Here is a 17,822-nt window from a genome sequence, read left to right as displayed (position 1 = left end):
AAAATATTTTTCAATGTTTAGCTATATCAATGAAAATGAGCTGAAAAATAAATTGTTAATATATTTTTTAATTTTATTAAAATAACAAGGAAAAAATCTTACAAATTAAAAAGTTGAATGAAAAAAAAATCTAGTTTCATAAATTATCTCAAATAAAATAAATAACAATTAAAATAATAGAGTTCAAATCTGACAGATAAAAAGGTTGAAAGATGATGAAATTAAAAAAAAATTAAAATTTTATAAATTATTTTAAATAAAATAAATCACAATAAAAAAATGAGAACCATATCTGATAAATAAAAAATTTTAATTAAAAAAATGATAAGAGAAAAAAATAATAATCATAAAATAATGATCAAAGTTGATATAAAAATCAAATTAAATTAAATTCTAAGGGATGAAATTAAAAAAAAAAATCAAAACAAAATATATAGCAATCAAAAGTTTGAGGACCAAATTTGATATAATCAGTAAATAACATGATATTTCTAAATTTTTCACAACTTTTAGAAAGTGTTTTCCGTTCAAAATAAAAGGAAAACACTTTTCTAGAAACCAAGATAAATTTTTCTTTGGTTGGAAATTGTTTTCTGTCAACCAACTTTTCTAATTACAAACAAATATAAAAAAAAGTTTGAAAAATGGTTTCTAGAAAAACCACTTTTTGTGAAACAAACGGAGCATTAGCCTTTTCTAGAAAGTTAAAGGAGTTTAGCCCAAAATGATTCATGTTCTTTTATCTGTTCAAATTTGACCATCCATATATAGATGATGTGATGCGATTCTAGTGGTTAAGAATAATCTCATTCCATTATAAGTACCAACCTCAAAACATTATGAGGAGATCTTTTGATTTTTTTTAATTTTTTATTGATTTTATGATTTTTTTTGCTAATTAAAACTCTCTCTAAGGTCTCACAACAAACAACTTTCAAGGTTTAGGGCCTATTTGAGAGTATGGTCACGGTTGCTTTTCATGCTGAAATGCATTAAAATGATGTTTTTTATTTTTTTTAAATCAACACATCAAAACGATCCAAAACATGTAAAAAAGTAATTTTTAGCAAAATTGTTTTTTGAATTTTTTTGGAAATACGAGTTGGCTCGTGTTTCCAAACACTCTCTTAATCTATTTGAACCTTTACTAGTCACTCGATCTTCCACTTACTTACACTTTCTTAACATTGCCTGCTCTTTCTTCTATGCCTCTCTCTATTTGCAAATTTATTAGTTGGTGGATTATTGCTCTATATGTCATAACACTAGTTCTTAATATCTCGATCGATCATTTGACCTATTCTTAACAATCCTTACACATATTTTGAGGATTTCATTGAAGAATTAGTGATTGTGAAAAAACAATACTCCTTTCCTCGGCCACCAAGAAAAATGATAATTCTAATTCCATACAATGTTACCTTGCTTGATCCTAATAAGAATGTAGACAACACTAACCTTGTCAATGTTAAGGGTAATAATAATGAATAAATTTTCTAAAATTAAAGTAGTAGCTTGCCAACACTTTAAGAGATGGCCTGCCTTGACCTCTTGCTTATGTTTATTCCATAACAACCTTATATCCAAGTTTTTAGGTCATGATTAATATCCTACAAATCTTTCAAGAGATTCATGCTAATCTACAATAAGGTCAACAATAAGCCTTGAAGGTCCCCAATAATAAAAATCCTATATTCATCCAAGCTCTCAGTAGAATTACTCAATTACTTCTTATGGCAAAACTATCTGAAACCATTATCCTTCAAATAATGATGCCTATTAAGGATGACTTGTACCACTTGTTCAAAAAATTAATAAGGGAAACATCTAACCATTAAACACCCACCATACAGTTATGTATGAACACAAAATAAATCATCACAAGTATTTTCAGTGATCAACATCACTATCTCACTAAAGACATTTTAAAATGTTTATTAAGTACAAGATAGCAAAATCTACTAGCAAATTTATCTCCAAAAAACTAAGTTAACTCTAAATATAAGATTTTTAATAGAAAATAAAAGGATGTCACATGGTATCTTTTAGAGGTTATAGAGACACTAGGCGTTTATGACCTAGACGATGATTTGAACCTGAAAGAATTTTTCAAGTCTCTAACTAAGAAAACATACACCTAGTATGTGAATGACACATATCTTTATGCATATATAGGCAATGTGCAGGCTATTTGTTTAGAAGTATTTCTTAAGCTATTAGATGATGGAAATCTTTAAATTGGAGTGAGAATGTCAAGTATATAAAAAGGGTTTGCCGAAATATCTCGAATGGTTAGAGACCATCCCTAAATGTCTAGGAAATCTTAAAAGAAAAAAAGGCCATTAAGTTGTGAATCCAAGGCATGTATAGAGGATACAAGATACACCTTGAGAATTTAAGTATAACTTATAGATCAAAATGGTTTTTTTTTTCTTGGATCCTCATTTAAAGAAACTAAAGGTTGCGTGATAACCTATTATTCTTGAGCTCAACTAAGCGTTGAGCCTAAGCAATACGAGTTTAGAGAACTGTCAAACCCATCATTCCTGAGTTTAGATATTTTCTCTCTTTGATATAAGAGGATTGAAATATATAAAAAATGAAAACTTTTAGTCCTCCACTTAATAAAAAGGTAAGAAAGATGGGGTATAAAGACCCATTAGATCATCAGAAGGTACTTGCTGAATCTTTATTCTACATGACATATTTATTTCAAAGTCTCTCTAAAATATCAATATATTTTTTCTCAAAAGATACGTAAGCATTAGACAGTCCTGAAATCAATAAAATAGGACTTCTTACAAGTATCAAGCACCAACTATCATTTACTCTATCAAGGGGGAATGAGTCAGATTGCTAGAATCAAGAGATTAACTAATTATCCTAACATATAAATTGATGCCAAAATCAACTGCAAGGATATAATAGCAAATAAATAAAATTCATGGATCGAAATAAAAAGTAGTCAATGTAGAATTAGCAATGCCATCCAAAATGATTTTGTGAGAAGGAAACAATGCTTACATAGGAAAAGAACATTATGTTTTAGTGTTTTTTTTTTTTAAAAAAAATTGCAATTGCACTTTTTTGTGCTTTCTCTGCTATAAAATATTTTACTCCTTTTATTCATTAAACTTTAAATTGGCTGTAAAATCTTTTATTTGACTTATTTTTTTATTAGTAAATAAACATAAAAAAACAAGTAACACTTAACAATCATACCTAATAATATTAGACTAGTCCTCACTCAAGGTGTGGATCATTTTGTTATAAGCTTGGTCAAATATCGATCAAACTCATAAAAAACCATAGTTGTTAGGAGATCTAACCCAAAAAAAGACTCGATTACTAAGTTGTCAAGTCAATTAATAGGTTATCAAATCAATCTAGGTGAATTATTTTTATCAAAATGATGTTATTTTGTTTCTTTTTGAAAAAAAAAAAACTCTTAGTGTTAACTTGATCGAATTTAGACCAAGTTTACGACAGGTCAACCGAGTCAGTAAACCTTTGTCCGACAACCCAGCATTTTTTACAACAGAAGCAAAGAAATATTTTTACTATTTAAAAGTTTATAAAAAGTCAAAATAACCCTTAGTCAATAGTTCTAAAGTTTGTGGACTTCAGGTGTAAAAACGTATTTTTATTATGCAAGAAAACTGAGAAAAACTTAGATACCCCCGAACAATCTTTTAATAATCAATGAGCCATTAAAAAAGATTGAAGCACCCCACAACCAAGGCTCCTATTGTTTTCACTCAAGGGCAAAATAATAATTTTACTATAGCAATCCATAATAATAAATGTCTACTGCTATAGTGAAATGACCACGCCCTATATATTTGGTTAAATATAAAAACTAAAACTTAAGGAAAAAACACTATGGACTTGTATTGTGCACCTAGACTCGGTGTACAATTCATTACAATAGTAAAATGACGTTTTCACCATTCCTAAAAAAGCCCAATTGCTTTTGTGTTAAGGGTGTTTTGGTCTTTTCATACGATGCATTGATTATTAAAAGATTGTTTGGGGGTATAATTATATTTTCCATGTTTTTAAGCACAGTAAAATGACCTAATTGTCCTAAGAATCATTAGTTTATAAAACTAATAAAATAAGGTAGACATATCTTTTCTTTTAACCATGTATAATAAATTGACAAATATGCCTTTGGGGTAAAATAAATGGAATCATAGGTTCATGTGCCTTTTGATCTTTTCCTTCATTTTTTTTTTGTAATTATCAAGGTATTAAAAGGTATTCTTGTCTTTTGACATCGATTAAATATTAATTAATTTGAAAAAGTTGGTGGTGCGTGCAACATACGCGTTGTTGTGTGGGAGGCACTTGCACAATTTAGGTAACATGAGTAGCACCTTTTGATGGAAGAAAATGCTCTTTTGTTGTGCCGTTAGATGTGTCGCTGCATCCTTTTCTTCCTGATGTTACAATGCGGCAGTTTATTGCCGATCGACCTTTCTTTCTCTTTTGTTCTCTCTCCTACCCTAAAAAATACAAGCTAGTCCTTTTTGTTCTTGATATTTCAACTTCAACCTTATTCTTTTGTTTTTTATTTTTTTTCTTGACCCTTTTGTTAAAGTTTTATTTATTTTCAATTTAATCCTCGAATTCTAATTTTTGATATATAGTTTTTTATTTAATTTGGTCCTTATTCTTTCAATTTGTATTTTTTTTTCTTTGGTTCTTTTGTAAAAGTTTTGATGGTTTTTAATTTCATCTTTCAATCCAAATTTATGGTGCATTTTTTTTAATTTGGTCCTCATTCTTTTGATTTTTTTTGTTATTTTTTTTTCAATTTAACCTTCTAATGAAAAATTTGTTCTTACCCCTCTAATTTATTTTTTATTTTTATTTTCACTCTTATTCCTTTAATTGTTATTTTTTATTTTAGATCCTTTTATGTACTTGATTTTTTCCTTATTTTATCCTTTAACATTTGATTTGCCAATAATTGTTTTTTATGGTTTTTTTTATTGTTTTTTTTATATTTATATATGGTACTTTCGGTCTAATGACTTAAGCCATGAGTTTGAAAAGTTAAATGTAGGTCAACATCCTCTTTTTATGACTTATTTTCTTTTTGGATTTTATTGTTCGACATTATTTTGTTAATAAAAAAAATTGGTTTTTTGTTTTCTTCAACTTCTTTTCTATTGGATTATTCTAATTTTATAACCTGAACACGAGTATTGTGAGTTACTCGAGTTAGATCACCCTTATTATCCAAGTTAAATATCTATCACATTACCTTGGGTTGACATGAGCCAAGTTTTTTTTTTTAATCTTTTTTTATCCAATTATGTACCTTCAAAAGTTTTTTTTTTCTTAATTATTGTGGTTCTTTGTCAATAGAAATTTTATCTTTTTATCTGTCATCATTATCATTTTTTTGAATATATAATTAAAAGAAAACAAATTTATAAGACATGCGTCTTGTATTTAAAACATTATTTTATATGCAAAGAAAACATTGATCCATGGTGTGGTGCGACATCATATTCACAAAGCTTTTTTTTTTTTTCTAACTTCTATGTAGGGATGAGCATTTTCAGTTCGGTTCAGTTTTGGATCAAAATAAATAACCAAACCGAAATTAATTTTTTCAAGTTTTTGAACCAAACCGAATCAAAAACCTGTTCGAACCGACCATGTTTTGTTTGGTTTTTTCCCTTCCAAACCAGTTTAAATCGAAATTATTTCAATTGAGCTTTTTTCTGGATTTTTTCACTAGCCATATTTTTCAGAGATTCTATTTTCTTCTTGTTTTTGTTTTTTTTTTTTTTTGTGTTTTTTCATTAGCTATTTTTTTTTCAGGGATTGTATTTTCATCTTGTTTCTATTTTCACAGCTCTATGCCTATTTTATGAGAAATATTGGCTTTCTCAACAAGCATGGCTCTTTCTTAAACCGATTAGACATGTATGATATCTAGAAATTCAACCCCCAGTTTTCTTTTTGTTAGATCCTTGTCCAAAAATTAAACTTTGTGAGAAAGAAAAGAAGTCATTTGAATGGAAAAACAAAAAACAAAGGGAAGATCAAAATATATCTATTATTGAAATGTAAAACCATCAAAACATTATTATTTGAACAAGAGAAAACAAATTACAAATAGTTTACATGGATCCTCACCATTCATTGATTGCTTGATGTATTTATACTCAGTCTCTTCAATAAATAACCAAACCTAATTTTCAATTGTTGTCCTCACAAGACCAATATCAAGAAGAGCACAAAAAAACCTTTTACTAGTTCAACATAAAAATCTTTTTCGGTTACATGTGCATGAAAAATTATATAACAATTACAAGATTATGTGAGAAATAGAAAGAAGAAGGATAAAAAAATTAAAAGCAAAAGTAAAGAGAGGCATGCCTTTGATAGAAGGATTGAGGAGCATGAAGTAGAGCTTAACAATTGTGAACTGTGGATTATAGAGGAAAATTAGAGAGAAGAGAGACATAGAGAGCAAAGGGAGAGGCAACGACTGATTTTGTTTTTAGAAAATACTAATTTAGGTTTAGGGTTAAAACAAAAAATCTATTTATACTTGTTTTTTTTAGTGCTAACTTGGTTGAATCGGTTTGATTCAATCAATTTTAAACTTTGAAAACCGAAAGAACCGAACCAAATAATTTTTTAATTGATTGATTGATTTTTTTTTAATTTAATATTTTTAGTTTATTTATTTATTTAATTAGTAATTCAGTGTTTTTCTCACCTCTATTATATTTCTATATTTTTAAGGGATTATTTTTGTACCTTTTCTAATAAAATAAGAAAAATAGAGAGCAGCATGACAACATAAGAAATAAGACGATTCATAGGTACCCCTTCTACTATCAACCTAAAATTATAGGGCTTCAATGGAAACTCCCATACTTAAAACAGTCTCACGCAGTAGTCATACCCTAACCCGTCCACTTCTCATATAATCGCAGCCGATTCACTTTAGGTGCTTTCTTTTCGCATTTCACCGAACACACAGCCTTCGCAGAAACCAATCTCAATCTCACTTCTTCGCAGCCATGGTAAGCCGATCCTTCTTTTTTGTTGCTTCGTTTTATGATGTTCAGATAGTACTGTTCTTGTTAACCATTGATCCACACATTGATTTTGAAAAGATCAGGGTATTTAGTTATCTTGATTTGAGAGATTTATTTTGTTGTGGAACTCAAATTTTACGATACCCCTTTTGTTGTAGAATCACTGTCAAGTAGCATGTACATATTGATTTTGTTTGCTTTTAGGAGTTTAAAGATTGAACCTTGGCGAGGGAGAATTTGAACGACAAACGGTTTTTTTTTTTACTTAAAACTTATCCTGGGAAGAAAAAAATTGAGAAAAATGTATGATGTTGGTTAATTAACAGCCTGTTTTATTAAGTGGGTTTTCAGAGTTGAATATATTTCGGCATGTTGTGTTATTCTAAAGAAGTTTGCAGTTATGTTTTTTTTTTTTTGCATTATGGTCTGATGTTTGAACATTACAGTATGTTAATTGCTGTGGTTTGTTTAGACCGACAGTGAAGAGGTCTTGAATTCTAATGTACTTGGCTTTTTATGTTATGGTATGAGGGATTTTGTAGTCAAAGAGAAGGACTAGAGAACCAAAGGAAGAAAATGTGACCCTTGGACCAACCGTGAGGGAAGGGGAGCATGCTTTTGGGGTTGCTCACATCTTCGCATCTTTTAATGACACATTCATTGTGAGTAACAGAGGTTTCTTGATGCTTTGTCGAGTGGCATTACTTGATGTTCAGTTTTGTTATTTACTTTGATTGATTGTTTCAACTGCAGCATGTGACTGATCTCTCTGGAAGAGAAACCCTTGTCCGCATAACTGGTAAGTGATGCTTTTTTCTTATATTAATTATCAGGAGTTCCACCTAAATGAGATGCTGTATATTGTGCAAGTGTAGGGTAGTTAAAATTGATGTAGTTATATGTAAGTGACACTTGTAGCTTGATTTGCTACTTTTATGTTTTCTTTTGTACGGAGTAGTGGCTTTGTGTATATTTGATAAGCATGGCTTTATTCCTGATAGGTTTTGAGAAATACTTGCATGCACATGAAGCAGCATACTCTAATTATATGCATAACAAAGTTAATCATTTTGTTACAGGTGGAATGAAGGTGAAAGCTGATAGAGATGAGTCTTCACCATATGCTGCCATGCTTGCTGCGCAGGATGTTTCACAGAGATGCAAGGTCTTAATCTTTTGTAAAAAATGTTATTCTTATAATGTATTCATTATAGGTTAGAGAGATTGCTTTCATTTTTGGTAAATTGACTCCTGTAGCCAAAACCAAGCTTGGTGCTTCACCTATTGCTTATGTGATGGTAAGCTATTAGTGAGAATGCTGATTAGCTACAGTAGCGGCAGAGAAAGAAGCCCTTTGGGAGCTTAGCTACTTGCGCAATGAGAGAGGTTTGCCTCTCTTACCGTTGTTTAGCTGCAGGGAAAAGAGACTCATAGCCTCAGAAATAAGGCATAAGGAGAGGTTAAGAAAAGGTTCTTATCGAGAGAGCCTCTCCTTAACCTTGATATCAGCCTTGAGGTTCTCTTTACCACGCTTTATTACCATACTTAATTCAAGAAATCCTTCATCAGTGGTTGTGAATGACCGATTTTTCTCATTGAATATGAATTAAGCCACTATGCGCTAACTAGAAAGATCATAAGAGAAGATGCCATCGAATCGGAAGCCATACAATCTTGCAGTGCCCTAACTTTGAGGTGACTTTTAGTGCCTAGGAAACTGCCTCACCAGTGCCAAGAGGCACTCGAGGCTAGTATCTTATTGGTTTAGCAGTGCCCTTGCTGTATATTACATGAGTGGCCCAGAATTTGAGATGCCCTTTGTAATTGCTTGAGTAATTACAGTATATATCCAGTCTTAACATAAAGCTGGGAAGCACTTCACTTTGTTCTCATTTAAATATCAAATACATGATCTCATTCTGGAGCCTGCCTTCAATCACTTAAGTGGTGATTTATGGAAAACCTTTTGGCTTTATTTCCTTTTGAGATATTCAAATCTGACATTATCTTTGTTAACTTGCACAATCAAACAATTTTATTTAGCATTAGAATTTTTTAAATAGTGAAGCACCATAAATAGAACTGCAAAATTACCTATCCAGTTTTTCATTCCTATCATGCAGGAACTTGGTATCACTGCCCTTCATATTAAGCTTCGTGCTACTGGTGGGAACAAGACAAAGACACCTGGTCCAGGTGCACAGTCTGCCCTGCGTGCCCTTGCCCGTTCTGGAATGAAAATTGGCCGCATAGGCAAGTCCATTTTCCTGCGTTTGACTTTGAATTGTGCAAGATTATCTATAAATGTATCAATCAGTTTTGTTCCTCTTTGGTTGTTTTTGTTGCAAATCTTGGGTTTATTGGTCCATCCACCTAGATTGTGTTGGAGGTTGTGCTTATTGGCAAATGACTTTCTGTGATAAATTTCTCTGGTGGATTTTGGCCCTTGTGCATGTCTCCTATACCAATGTTTTACATTTCAATTTAGAAGCTGCTTGCTTTAAATGAAGGCTTCTTTACTATAAGATTTCCTGTTCTCCTTCAGATTCCCCCTCAATTAACCTTTAGTTAATTGAACTTGTGGTTTTTATTGTTTTTATATTTCTAGAGTGAACTAGTTGCTTAGAGTAGCAATTTGTGTTTTACTTGGGTTTTGTTTTCGCATGTTAATTTTGCAGATATGTTAGCCATGGGATATACAAGTACTAATATTATTTTTTCCTTTTGGCTTGTTTTGATGTTTCAGAAGATGTTACTCCAATTCCAACGGATAGCACTCGTAGAAAGGGTGGTAGAAGAGGGAGAAGGCTGTGATCTTGAAGGATCTGTTTTTATTTGGTTCCAAATGGAGACTTCTTTCTTCGATTTTAGTAAAGTTACCTTGCAGTTCAGAGTTGCTGTTTGGATTTTCGCTTTCACCCTTGCAATGATTCATGTTGAACTCATGTAGAAACAAGAGGTTGTGAAGTACTTGAAATTTTGCTTTGGTAGATATGAAATGCAATGTATGGTCTATTAATAGTTATCTGTTGTGGCTTTGTTAAAACAATACTTTTCTTCCTGCCATTAGCAATAGCATTTCTCGGCAGCCTATTTCCGCTACTTAATACATTGATTGTGATGATGGTGGCAGGCCTCGGACGAGATGGGTGCCAGAGTAGGGTTATTCTGGTGCCTTGACTGGTTGAAGTGTTCTGGCCTTATTGTCATGTATACTTTCAAATCAAATTTAGTCATCAGCAATAACCTGCAATTATAGTGATGTTCTGTGATAGTTGTTCAACGAAGCCACATATCATTCCCAAGGACAAGGAGTTTGGTTGAGAAAAAAGTTTTTCATGAATGTTGAAAGATTGAGTGTATGCAATGGAAGCTGGAAGCAGTAAAAACAGAGGATATAATTGTCAAATCTGATTTACGCTGTTGGATTGGAAATGTGGTGAAACTGGACGGCTGCGTTAACCTGTACACACCTGCCTGAGCTTGCCAGGACTTCTGTAAATGGTAGACATGGTAAAGGGGGTTGGCATTTTGAACTAGGTGCTCCTAGTTGCTCAATGAAGAAAGGCAAAAACGAGCAACGGAAGCAATCAGATTCTACCTGGTAATGTTTGTGCTAACAGGAGCAAGTTACTATGCACAGTGTGTAAGCTGGCGTCTGACTATAAATGGAAGCAATGCGATTCTGGTTTGGAAGGAAACTAATTTTAGTGTGTTTAGTAATATCATCTTTCTAGCGGGGCTCAGGCTTAAGCCCAACATTCTGTAGAATTGTCATCTTTCTTTCCTCTTCCAAATGCACGAGTGATGGCACAAATGACGGAGCAATCTTTCTTCTATCCACGGTATCTACTTGTATAAAAGTACCATCAGTTACAGCTTAGAGGGCGCTTGAAAACGCACGTCAATTCATTTTTCTAATTTTTTTATTAAAAAATAATTTTTATATGTTTTGGATTGTTTTGATATGTAGATTTTAAAAATAATTTTTTAAAAATAAAAAAAATTATGTTAATGCATTTCGAAATAAAAAACACTTTAAAAAGCAACCGCAACTATATTTCCAATCAGGCCCTTAAACCAACCAGGAGGATTAGGTTTTGCTCCTGATTTGTAGTTTCTTTTCCATACATGGTGTTTTTATAGGTACCCCTAAACTCAAATGTCTATTACAACTGATATCGCCATCATGGAAACTCTAAAAATACATACATGGTGTTTTCATAGGTACACCTAAACTCAAATATCTACTACAACTGATATCACCATCATGGAAACTCTAAAAATACAGTTACTTAAGGAATTTGGATTGAACAAGTTGTCTCCCGTTAAGAAATGCCAAATGCTAGAGAATGATAGAAGGAACATATTTAAATAGCCTGATGAATGCCACTCATATGTCTAATACCTAATGTAGTAATTTGATAAAAATCCAAAGTTTTAGAATTCACCAAGTACAAAGACACCCGGTGTCAATGACTCATTTGTGCATCTAATCCAATAAAATAGCAAGGGTGGTATATGATTACATGATGTGAAACTTTCGTTCCATTTTCTTTATAAGAGCTTGAGTGGTGCATCTTTCAATTGATAATAATACAATAAAAAAGAGGATGATTTCATGCATAAAATAAGGCATTCATTGAGTCGTTATGCAAAGTTACGAGATCAATAATGCTAGAAACCATATCTAGTTCAATGATGAACTTCATGATTAAAATAACATATTTTGCAGCATCACATGCATAGATGTATCTGTTGTGATATCTTATTTAGAACTTTTGCAATTCACACCACCACCATTTAGAGTAATTTTTTTTTTTGACATGGGTTTACTATCATTAATATTTGATTAAAAACTAGTATACAAATAACGATGAACTACTAGTTCATCTTTATAGATCAAAAAAATATTTTTAGTTCTTTTAAAGTACTTAAGAATGTTTTTAACTATCTTTTAGTAAACCCCACATGAATTAAATTGGTATTTTAGCAGTTATGCTAAAAAAAAAATCACATATATGATGGATCCTATAGCCATATCATAGGGTATCCTTTCCACCCTTTCTTTCAATTTGAGTCTTATAACATATATACTTTAAGAGATGTATTCTTTGCAAAAATAAATAAGTATCCTCTCTTAAATTCTTCTACGCTAAATTCTTTTAATATTTAGTCTATGTATCTAAAATAGGATAATCCAAACAATCTCTTAGATCTATCTCTATAAATATTTATTCCCAATATATAGGTTGTTTCTCCTATATTCTTCATGAGGAGATTATTGGTCAACTATATCTTTATTGACTAGACTAGAAGAATAAATTCCTATCAATAACATATTATCTATATATAATATTATAAAAATGACTCCACTCCCACTAACCTTGAAGCATGATTAAGTTCATAATGGATTTTTGATAAAATCAAATTGTTTGATTATCTCATATAACACAAGGTTCATCCATATTTTTTATTAAGACTCCGTTTGACAATGCGTTAACGGCTGCGTTTCTTTAAAAACGCATTTATTAAGTGTTTGGTTACATATTCTTTAAAAATCAAAAAGCGTGGGTCCCACCATTTATATGCGGCAGGACCACGATTTTGGCGAAGCAATAAAATACTGCTTTTTTCACAAGTTTCAACCTGTGGTTGGAACTCTCTAGACTTTCTTATGGCTAATTACCAAAACACACACAGATTTGTTCTCGTTCAATTCATTTCCCTTCCCATTTGCTCTTCTCCTTCTCATTTTTTCTTCCATTTGCATTCATTTCCCTTCCCATCAGCCCTAATTACACAACAACTCCACAGTAAAAACCATTACTGCTGCTAACCCAATAAACTGATGGCTCCGTCTCTCTCTGCACATTCAATTATCATTCATTTCTCTTTAACAAAAGGAAATGAAGAACAACAACAACAACCCTTTGCACCAACCCCGAAACATATATATAGATCGCGCTTGATTCAAGCTCCAGAGGTCAAATTTACATCGGGTTAGTTCACTGCTCTGTTCTTAGTGAAATTTTAAGTTAATTGTTGCTTATTTCAGTGAGATCTGTTTATCCCCTTTTGTTTAATTACTTTTAGTTCACTCTCGATAGTTTTATATACTAATTTTTCATTTGTTTCTGAAGCATCAACACAAAAAGAAGATGTCGATCAACCTGTCTTCCTGCCTTCAACAACCCCACCACAGATATCAACATCGTGCTTCATTCAAACACCTCATCTACAATTTCCAACGGGTATTCTGCTTACTTCACTGGTCCTTTAAGATTTTTAAGATTTTTTTTTGTTCATTGTAGTGAAATTGACCTGTTTATGCTCATTTTAATTCACTAGTATTTTACTTTCGGCAGCCATTACTGCTAATTTTTCATTATCTTTATTCCTTCAATTTATCTGCAGTTATTTGTTTGTTTGGTGTGTTCTGCTGATTGACACCAAATAATTGTAATTAGGGCACAATTAATTTCAGTAGCTACAGTAGACACATCCCCTACTTTCTTTGCTAAAATCGTTTTGTGTAATTCTGCATATTGCTAACAATAGTGTTATATATATATATATATATAATTATTTTAATGTTTATTACATAAGTTATATATATTATTTTAAATTTTTATTACATAAGTTATATATATTATTTTAAATGTTATAAGTTATACATATAAGTTAAATGTTTACTATATATATAATTATTTTAAATGTTTATTACATAAGTTATATATATTATTTTAAATGTTATAAGTTATACATATAAGTTAAATGTTTATTACATAAGTTATATATATTATTTTAAATATTATAAGTTTATATATATAAGTTAAATGTTTACTATATATATATATAATTATTTTAAATGTTTATTATATAAGTTATATATAACATTTAAAATAATATATATAAGTTATATAATAAACATATATATATATATATATATATATATATATATATATATATATATATATATATATATATATATATATAGAACATCCCCTGCTAATTGATGACAAACTGTTATAGGATTATGGCACAATGGCTAGGTATTTAGGTTCATGACAAACCTTCTGTTAAGTTCCTTAGTTTACACTACACAACATGTAATGTTTTTTGAACTAGTTCCTTAGTTTCTTTTTTTCATCCCTTATTAGCATTAAAGCTTTATTAATCTATATTGAATTGTGTTTTGAATTCTATCTTGCATTGTCAACCATTCTGCTATATATAATTTATTTATTTATGTTTTCATTCCTTGTCAACATTCAACCTTTTTTATTCTTTGGTTGATCTTTTGCTACACATGTAACTTCTTGTTCTATTACTATTGTATTAGAGATAATTAGCATTCAATCTCTTGTTCATTTGGTTATTTGTTTGTTTATTTTTTCATTGCATTGTCAACCATAAGCAATGGATGGGTCTGACACACATGACAAAGCTTCTTAGAGCAAGGCAATGCTGCACACGTTTTGCGACATTTGCATGACAACTATTGAGAGAAGCATGAGACCAAACACACATTTTGACAAAGTTGGCTGGAAATTTTTCGTATAGTCATTCAAAGATCAGACATGCCTTTCATTATCAAAATCTCAGCTTAAAAACAAATGGGATGGGATTAAAAAGGACTGGAGGGTATGGAAGAAATTAATAGCTGAAACTGGAGTTGATTGGTCTACTGAACTTGGGACCATCTCAGCAACTGATGAATGGTAGCAATCAAAAATTCAGGTTAGTTTGCTGATTTGCAATAGCCTCATAATTTTTTTTTTCATGTTGTATTACTTATTCACCTAGTATCATTCCTAAGTACATCTAGCTGTCATTGCACAGGAAATGCGAGGAGCAAAGAAGTTTAGGCATGTCGGTATAGAGCCCTCGTTGTGTGTCAAGTACGATATCATGTTTACTAACATAGTGGCCACGGGAGAATATGCTTGGACTCCCTCACAAGGACTCTTATCAGATGAAGATAATGTGGCTTCTGGAATGAGGAATACAACCAATGAGGATACTAATATGGCAGAAGGAAGTGGCGACTCTGAAGAGGATGCAATCGCTGATTTCACACGTGATGTTAGCAATATGGTTGGTGGAAGCAATGTCGCAAACAGTAGCAGCAACCCCAGCAGTTCAAAGAGAAAGGGTGCACATCAACCTACACCTCAATTGTGAAAAAAGAAAAGGGGAACTGGAATGGGAGCAGTACTAGTTGCACGTATGGATAAACTTGTTGAGACTGTCTCCATGCCTAGAGGGATCACATCTCCTTGTAGAGATAAAAAAAGGTTGTAGTATTGAAGAGGTAATGCAAGAACTGCACTCTATTAATGAAGTTGTATTTGGTAGTGCATTGCATACCTTTGCAACTAAATTCTTTTGTGCGAGGAGCAAGAGGGAGATGTGGGCTGCAATGGGTTGTATTGACAGAAAAATGTCATGGCTGAAAATTATGTTTGACCAACACAGACAAACTTAGATGGACAAGGTCAGTTTTTATCTTTTAACCCTACTCCTGTCTTTGCATTTATGTTAAATTCTGTAGACAAGTAATATATTAATTTGTCTAAAATATTTTCAACTGGTTTTGCAGACTTCCTGTGCTGCAATTGTTGCTGGAATTAGAAGGAGTTGCCCATGTTTTGGTGTATTTATGTAGCTAAGTTTTTGGAACACCACAACCATGTATGTTTTGCTATATATGTATGACTGAATAGTGCTGTTGGGTTGCAATTTCATGGATGTTAATTTCTGAATTGTAGACTTTAAATATGTGGATGTTTAACTTTGAATGTTATGTTTAGCTTGTTAAAGTACTCCTTTTCAGTTTGGTTACTTGAAGTTGAATGGTTGGTGATAATATTGTATGAAATTGTTGAGACTATTGCTTGTTGGTATCATACTTTGAATGTTTGGTTAGTTGCTCTGGAATGGAAGGTTTAGGTTGGTAATTTCAAAAATTTCAGTTGGTGTATGCCATATTTGAATGTTTAGTAACTTGCTTTTGAATGGTAGCTTTTCAAAGTTAGGTAACATTTTTTGGAATATTACATCAATTCTTATGTATTTGTATATAAATAGCAGTAGCATTGGAAGTTATTCACTTCCATATTGACAATTGCTTGGTAGAAACCGAATGTGTTAGTACATTTGAATCAAGAATGGTTGTTTGTAATTGTTGGTGTTGCTGATTGCTGCTATTTATACATCAGTAATAGGTAAGTTCCATCTAATTCCATTTAGTTCCATCTGTAACATGTTAGCTTCTAAGGTTTTTAAATGTTTGTTTATGGAGTTCATTGGGATAGTGAAGGGTAGAAAATTGTCAGTTTTGGGAATGGAATTTTTTAATCTTTTGATGTTTATTGGTTTTCCAAAGTCAGGTTAGTTTTCATTTAGCTCCACACGCAAAAATCAGTTATGGGAATGGAATTTTCAATGTTGTATGGTTCAAAAAATCTGTGTGTGAGTTGTTCATGGCTGTTTAGGGAATTAGACTTTTTTTGATCTTTTGAACTTCTATTTTTTGATCTCTTGATGTCTATGGTTTTTCCAAAGTCAGTTAGTTTCCATCTAGATCCACACGCAGAAATCAGTTCTGGAAATGCAATTTTGAATGCTCTATGGGAAATGTGTGTGTGAACTGCTGATAAATCCTTTAAGCAGAGTCATGTCACTGCTTCTGTGCTTCGGGTTTTGAATTTTATTGCTGATCAGAACTGCTTTACTGTTGAGCCTGTTTTTCAGAGTGCATAGCTTTGCTATAATTCATCATCTGTTTGTGGATGCCCAATAAGTTGCATCTTACACGTTGAATTTCCTTAGTTGCTTTCCAATTGAATATTCTCTGAATTAGAAATTGAGTGAATTTTTTTAGGATGTTAAGGCTTTGAACAAATCAGGAACGGTTTCCTTCAAAGTTGTTTTTTTAAAAAAAATTGACATTTTGGTAGAAGCTTTGGGAAAATAACACAAGTTGAAAAAGTATATGGGAAATAGCACACTTTGAACACAATCACCATTGAAAATATTGGCTTTGTACACTAGTAGTGGTTGTTTCCAAAATACATTTCTTATGTAAATTAATTAATTTCTTTTTAACTTAATTAATATGTCCAAAAGTTAACTCAATTTTATGAACATCAAATAGTCGGTTATTTACATGACTTCAAAATTTAACTTAATTTAACATCCAAAAGTTAACTTAATTTACATGCCGAGCAAAATTTCATAAAACATGAACAAATTAAACAATAACACTTATTTCGGTTTGCATTATCCATTTGTGTTTTTTTGTAAAAAAGTAATACAATTTTCAATTATTCACAAATTTTTTTTATGGCATGATAGTTATGGATTCGCACTGGTTTTCAATACTGTTTGATGGGGATTATGATGATGTAATGAATAACGTTGCCGATTACGTTAATTATGGGAATTCTTCTATAAACGATGGAGATTGCAGTGGTAGTAATAGTTCTGATACTAACGACGACAACGATGACGATTCAGATGAAGAAGGTGAGCTGTTTTGGGAAAGGGAGTTTGATGATCAGAAATTGATTTTATGCACGGCAGGTGCCATAGCTTTATATATATATATATATATATATATATAAGGAGCCTTGTATGGATTCATACAACATTGGAATGCAATGGTTGACAGAAATTCTACATGGACATTGGACGCGCTGTGTAAACATGTTTAGGATGGATGCGCCGACATTTCAAAGTCTGTGT

General features: G+C 31.5%; 1 protein-coding gene and 1 pseudogene across 2 annotated transcripts; both read left to right on the top strand.

The window, feature by feature from the left end:
* The first annotated feature begins 6,860 nt into the window (after positions 1-6,860).
* On the top strand, positions 6,861-10,841 carry LOC118054787 (small ribosomal subunit protein uS11z). Of its 2 annotated transcripts, XR_004688553.2 has the most exons (7): positions 6,861-7,055; positions 7,613-7,732; positions 7,824-7,869; positions 8,150-8,235; positions 9,194-9,323; positions 9,817-10,029; positions 10,204-10,841. XR_004688553.2 is itself a non-coding variant. In XM_035066492.2 (6 exons), the coding sequence occupies exons 1-6, from the start codon at positions 7,053-7,055 to the stop codon at positions 9,882-9,884; spliced, it is 453 nt and encodes a 150-aa protein (XP_034922383.1). In that variant the 5' UTR covers positions 6,861-7,052; the 3' UTR covers positions 9,885-10,095. The 2 variants fall into 2 exon arrangements, 1 of the variants encoding a protein (XP_034922383.1); XM_035066492.2 differs by lacking the exon at positions 10,204-10,841 and having other exon boundaries at positions 9,817-10,095.
* A 3,651-nt stretch (positions 10,842-14,492) lies between these two features.
* Positions 14,493-15,761, top strand: LOC118054786 (L10-interacting MYB domain-containing protein-like; annotated as a pseudogene).
* The last annotated feature ends 2,061 nt before the right edge of the window (positions 15,762-17,822 follow it).

This window comes from Populus alba, chromosome 11, assembly GCF_005239225.2.
Source record: "Populus alba chromosome 11, ASM523922v2, whole genome shotgun sequence".
Classification (NCBI taxonomy): domain Eukaryota; kingdom Viridiplantae; phylum Streptophyta; class Magnoliopsida; order Malpighiales; family Salicaceae; genus Populus; species Populus alba.
The sequence above is the reverse complement of the archived record's forward strand: the minus strand, read 5'-3'. Positions and strand labels throughout refer to the sequence as shown.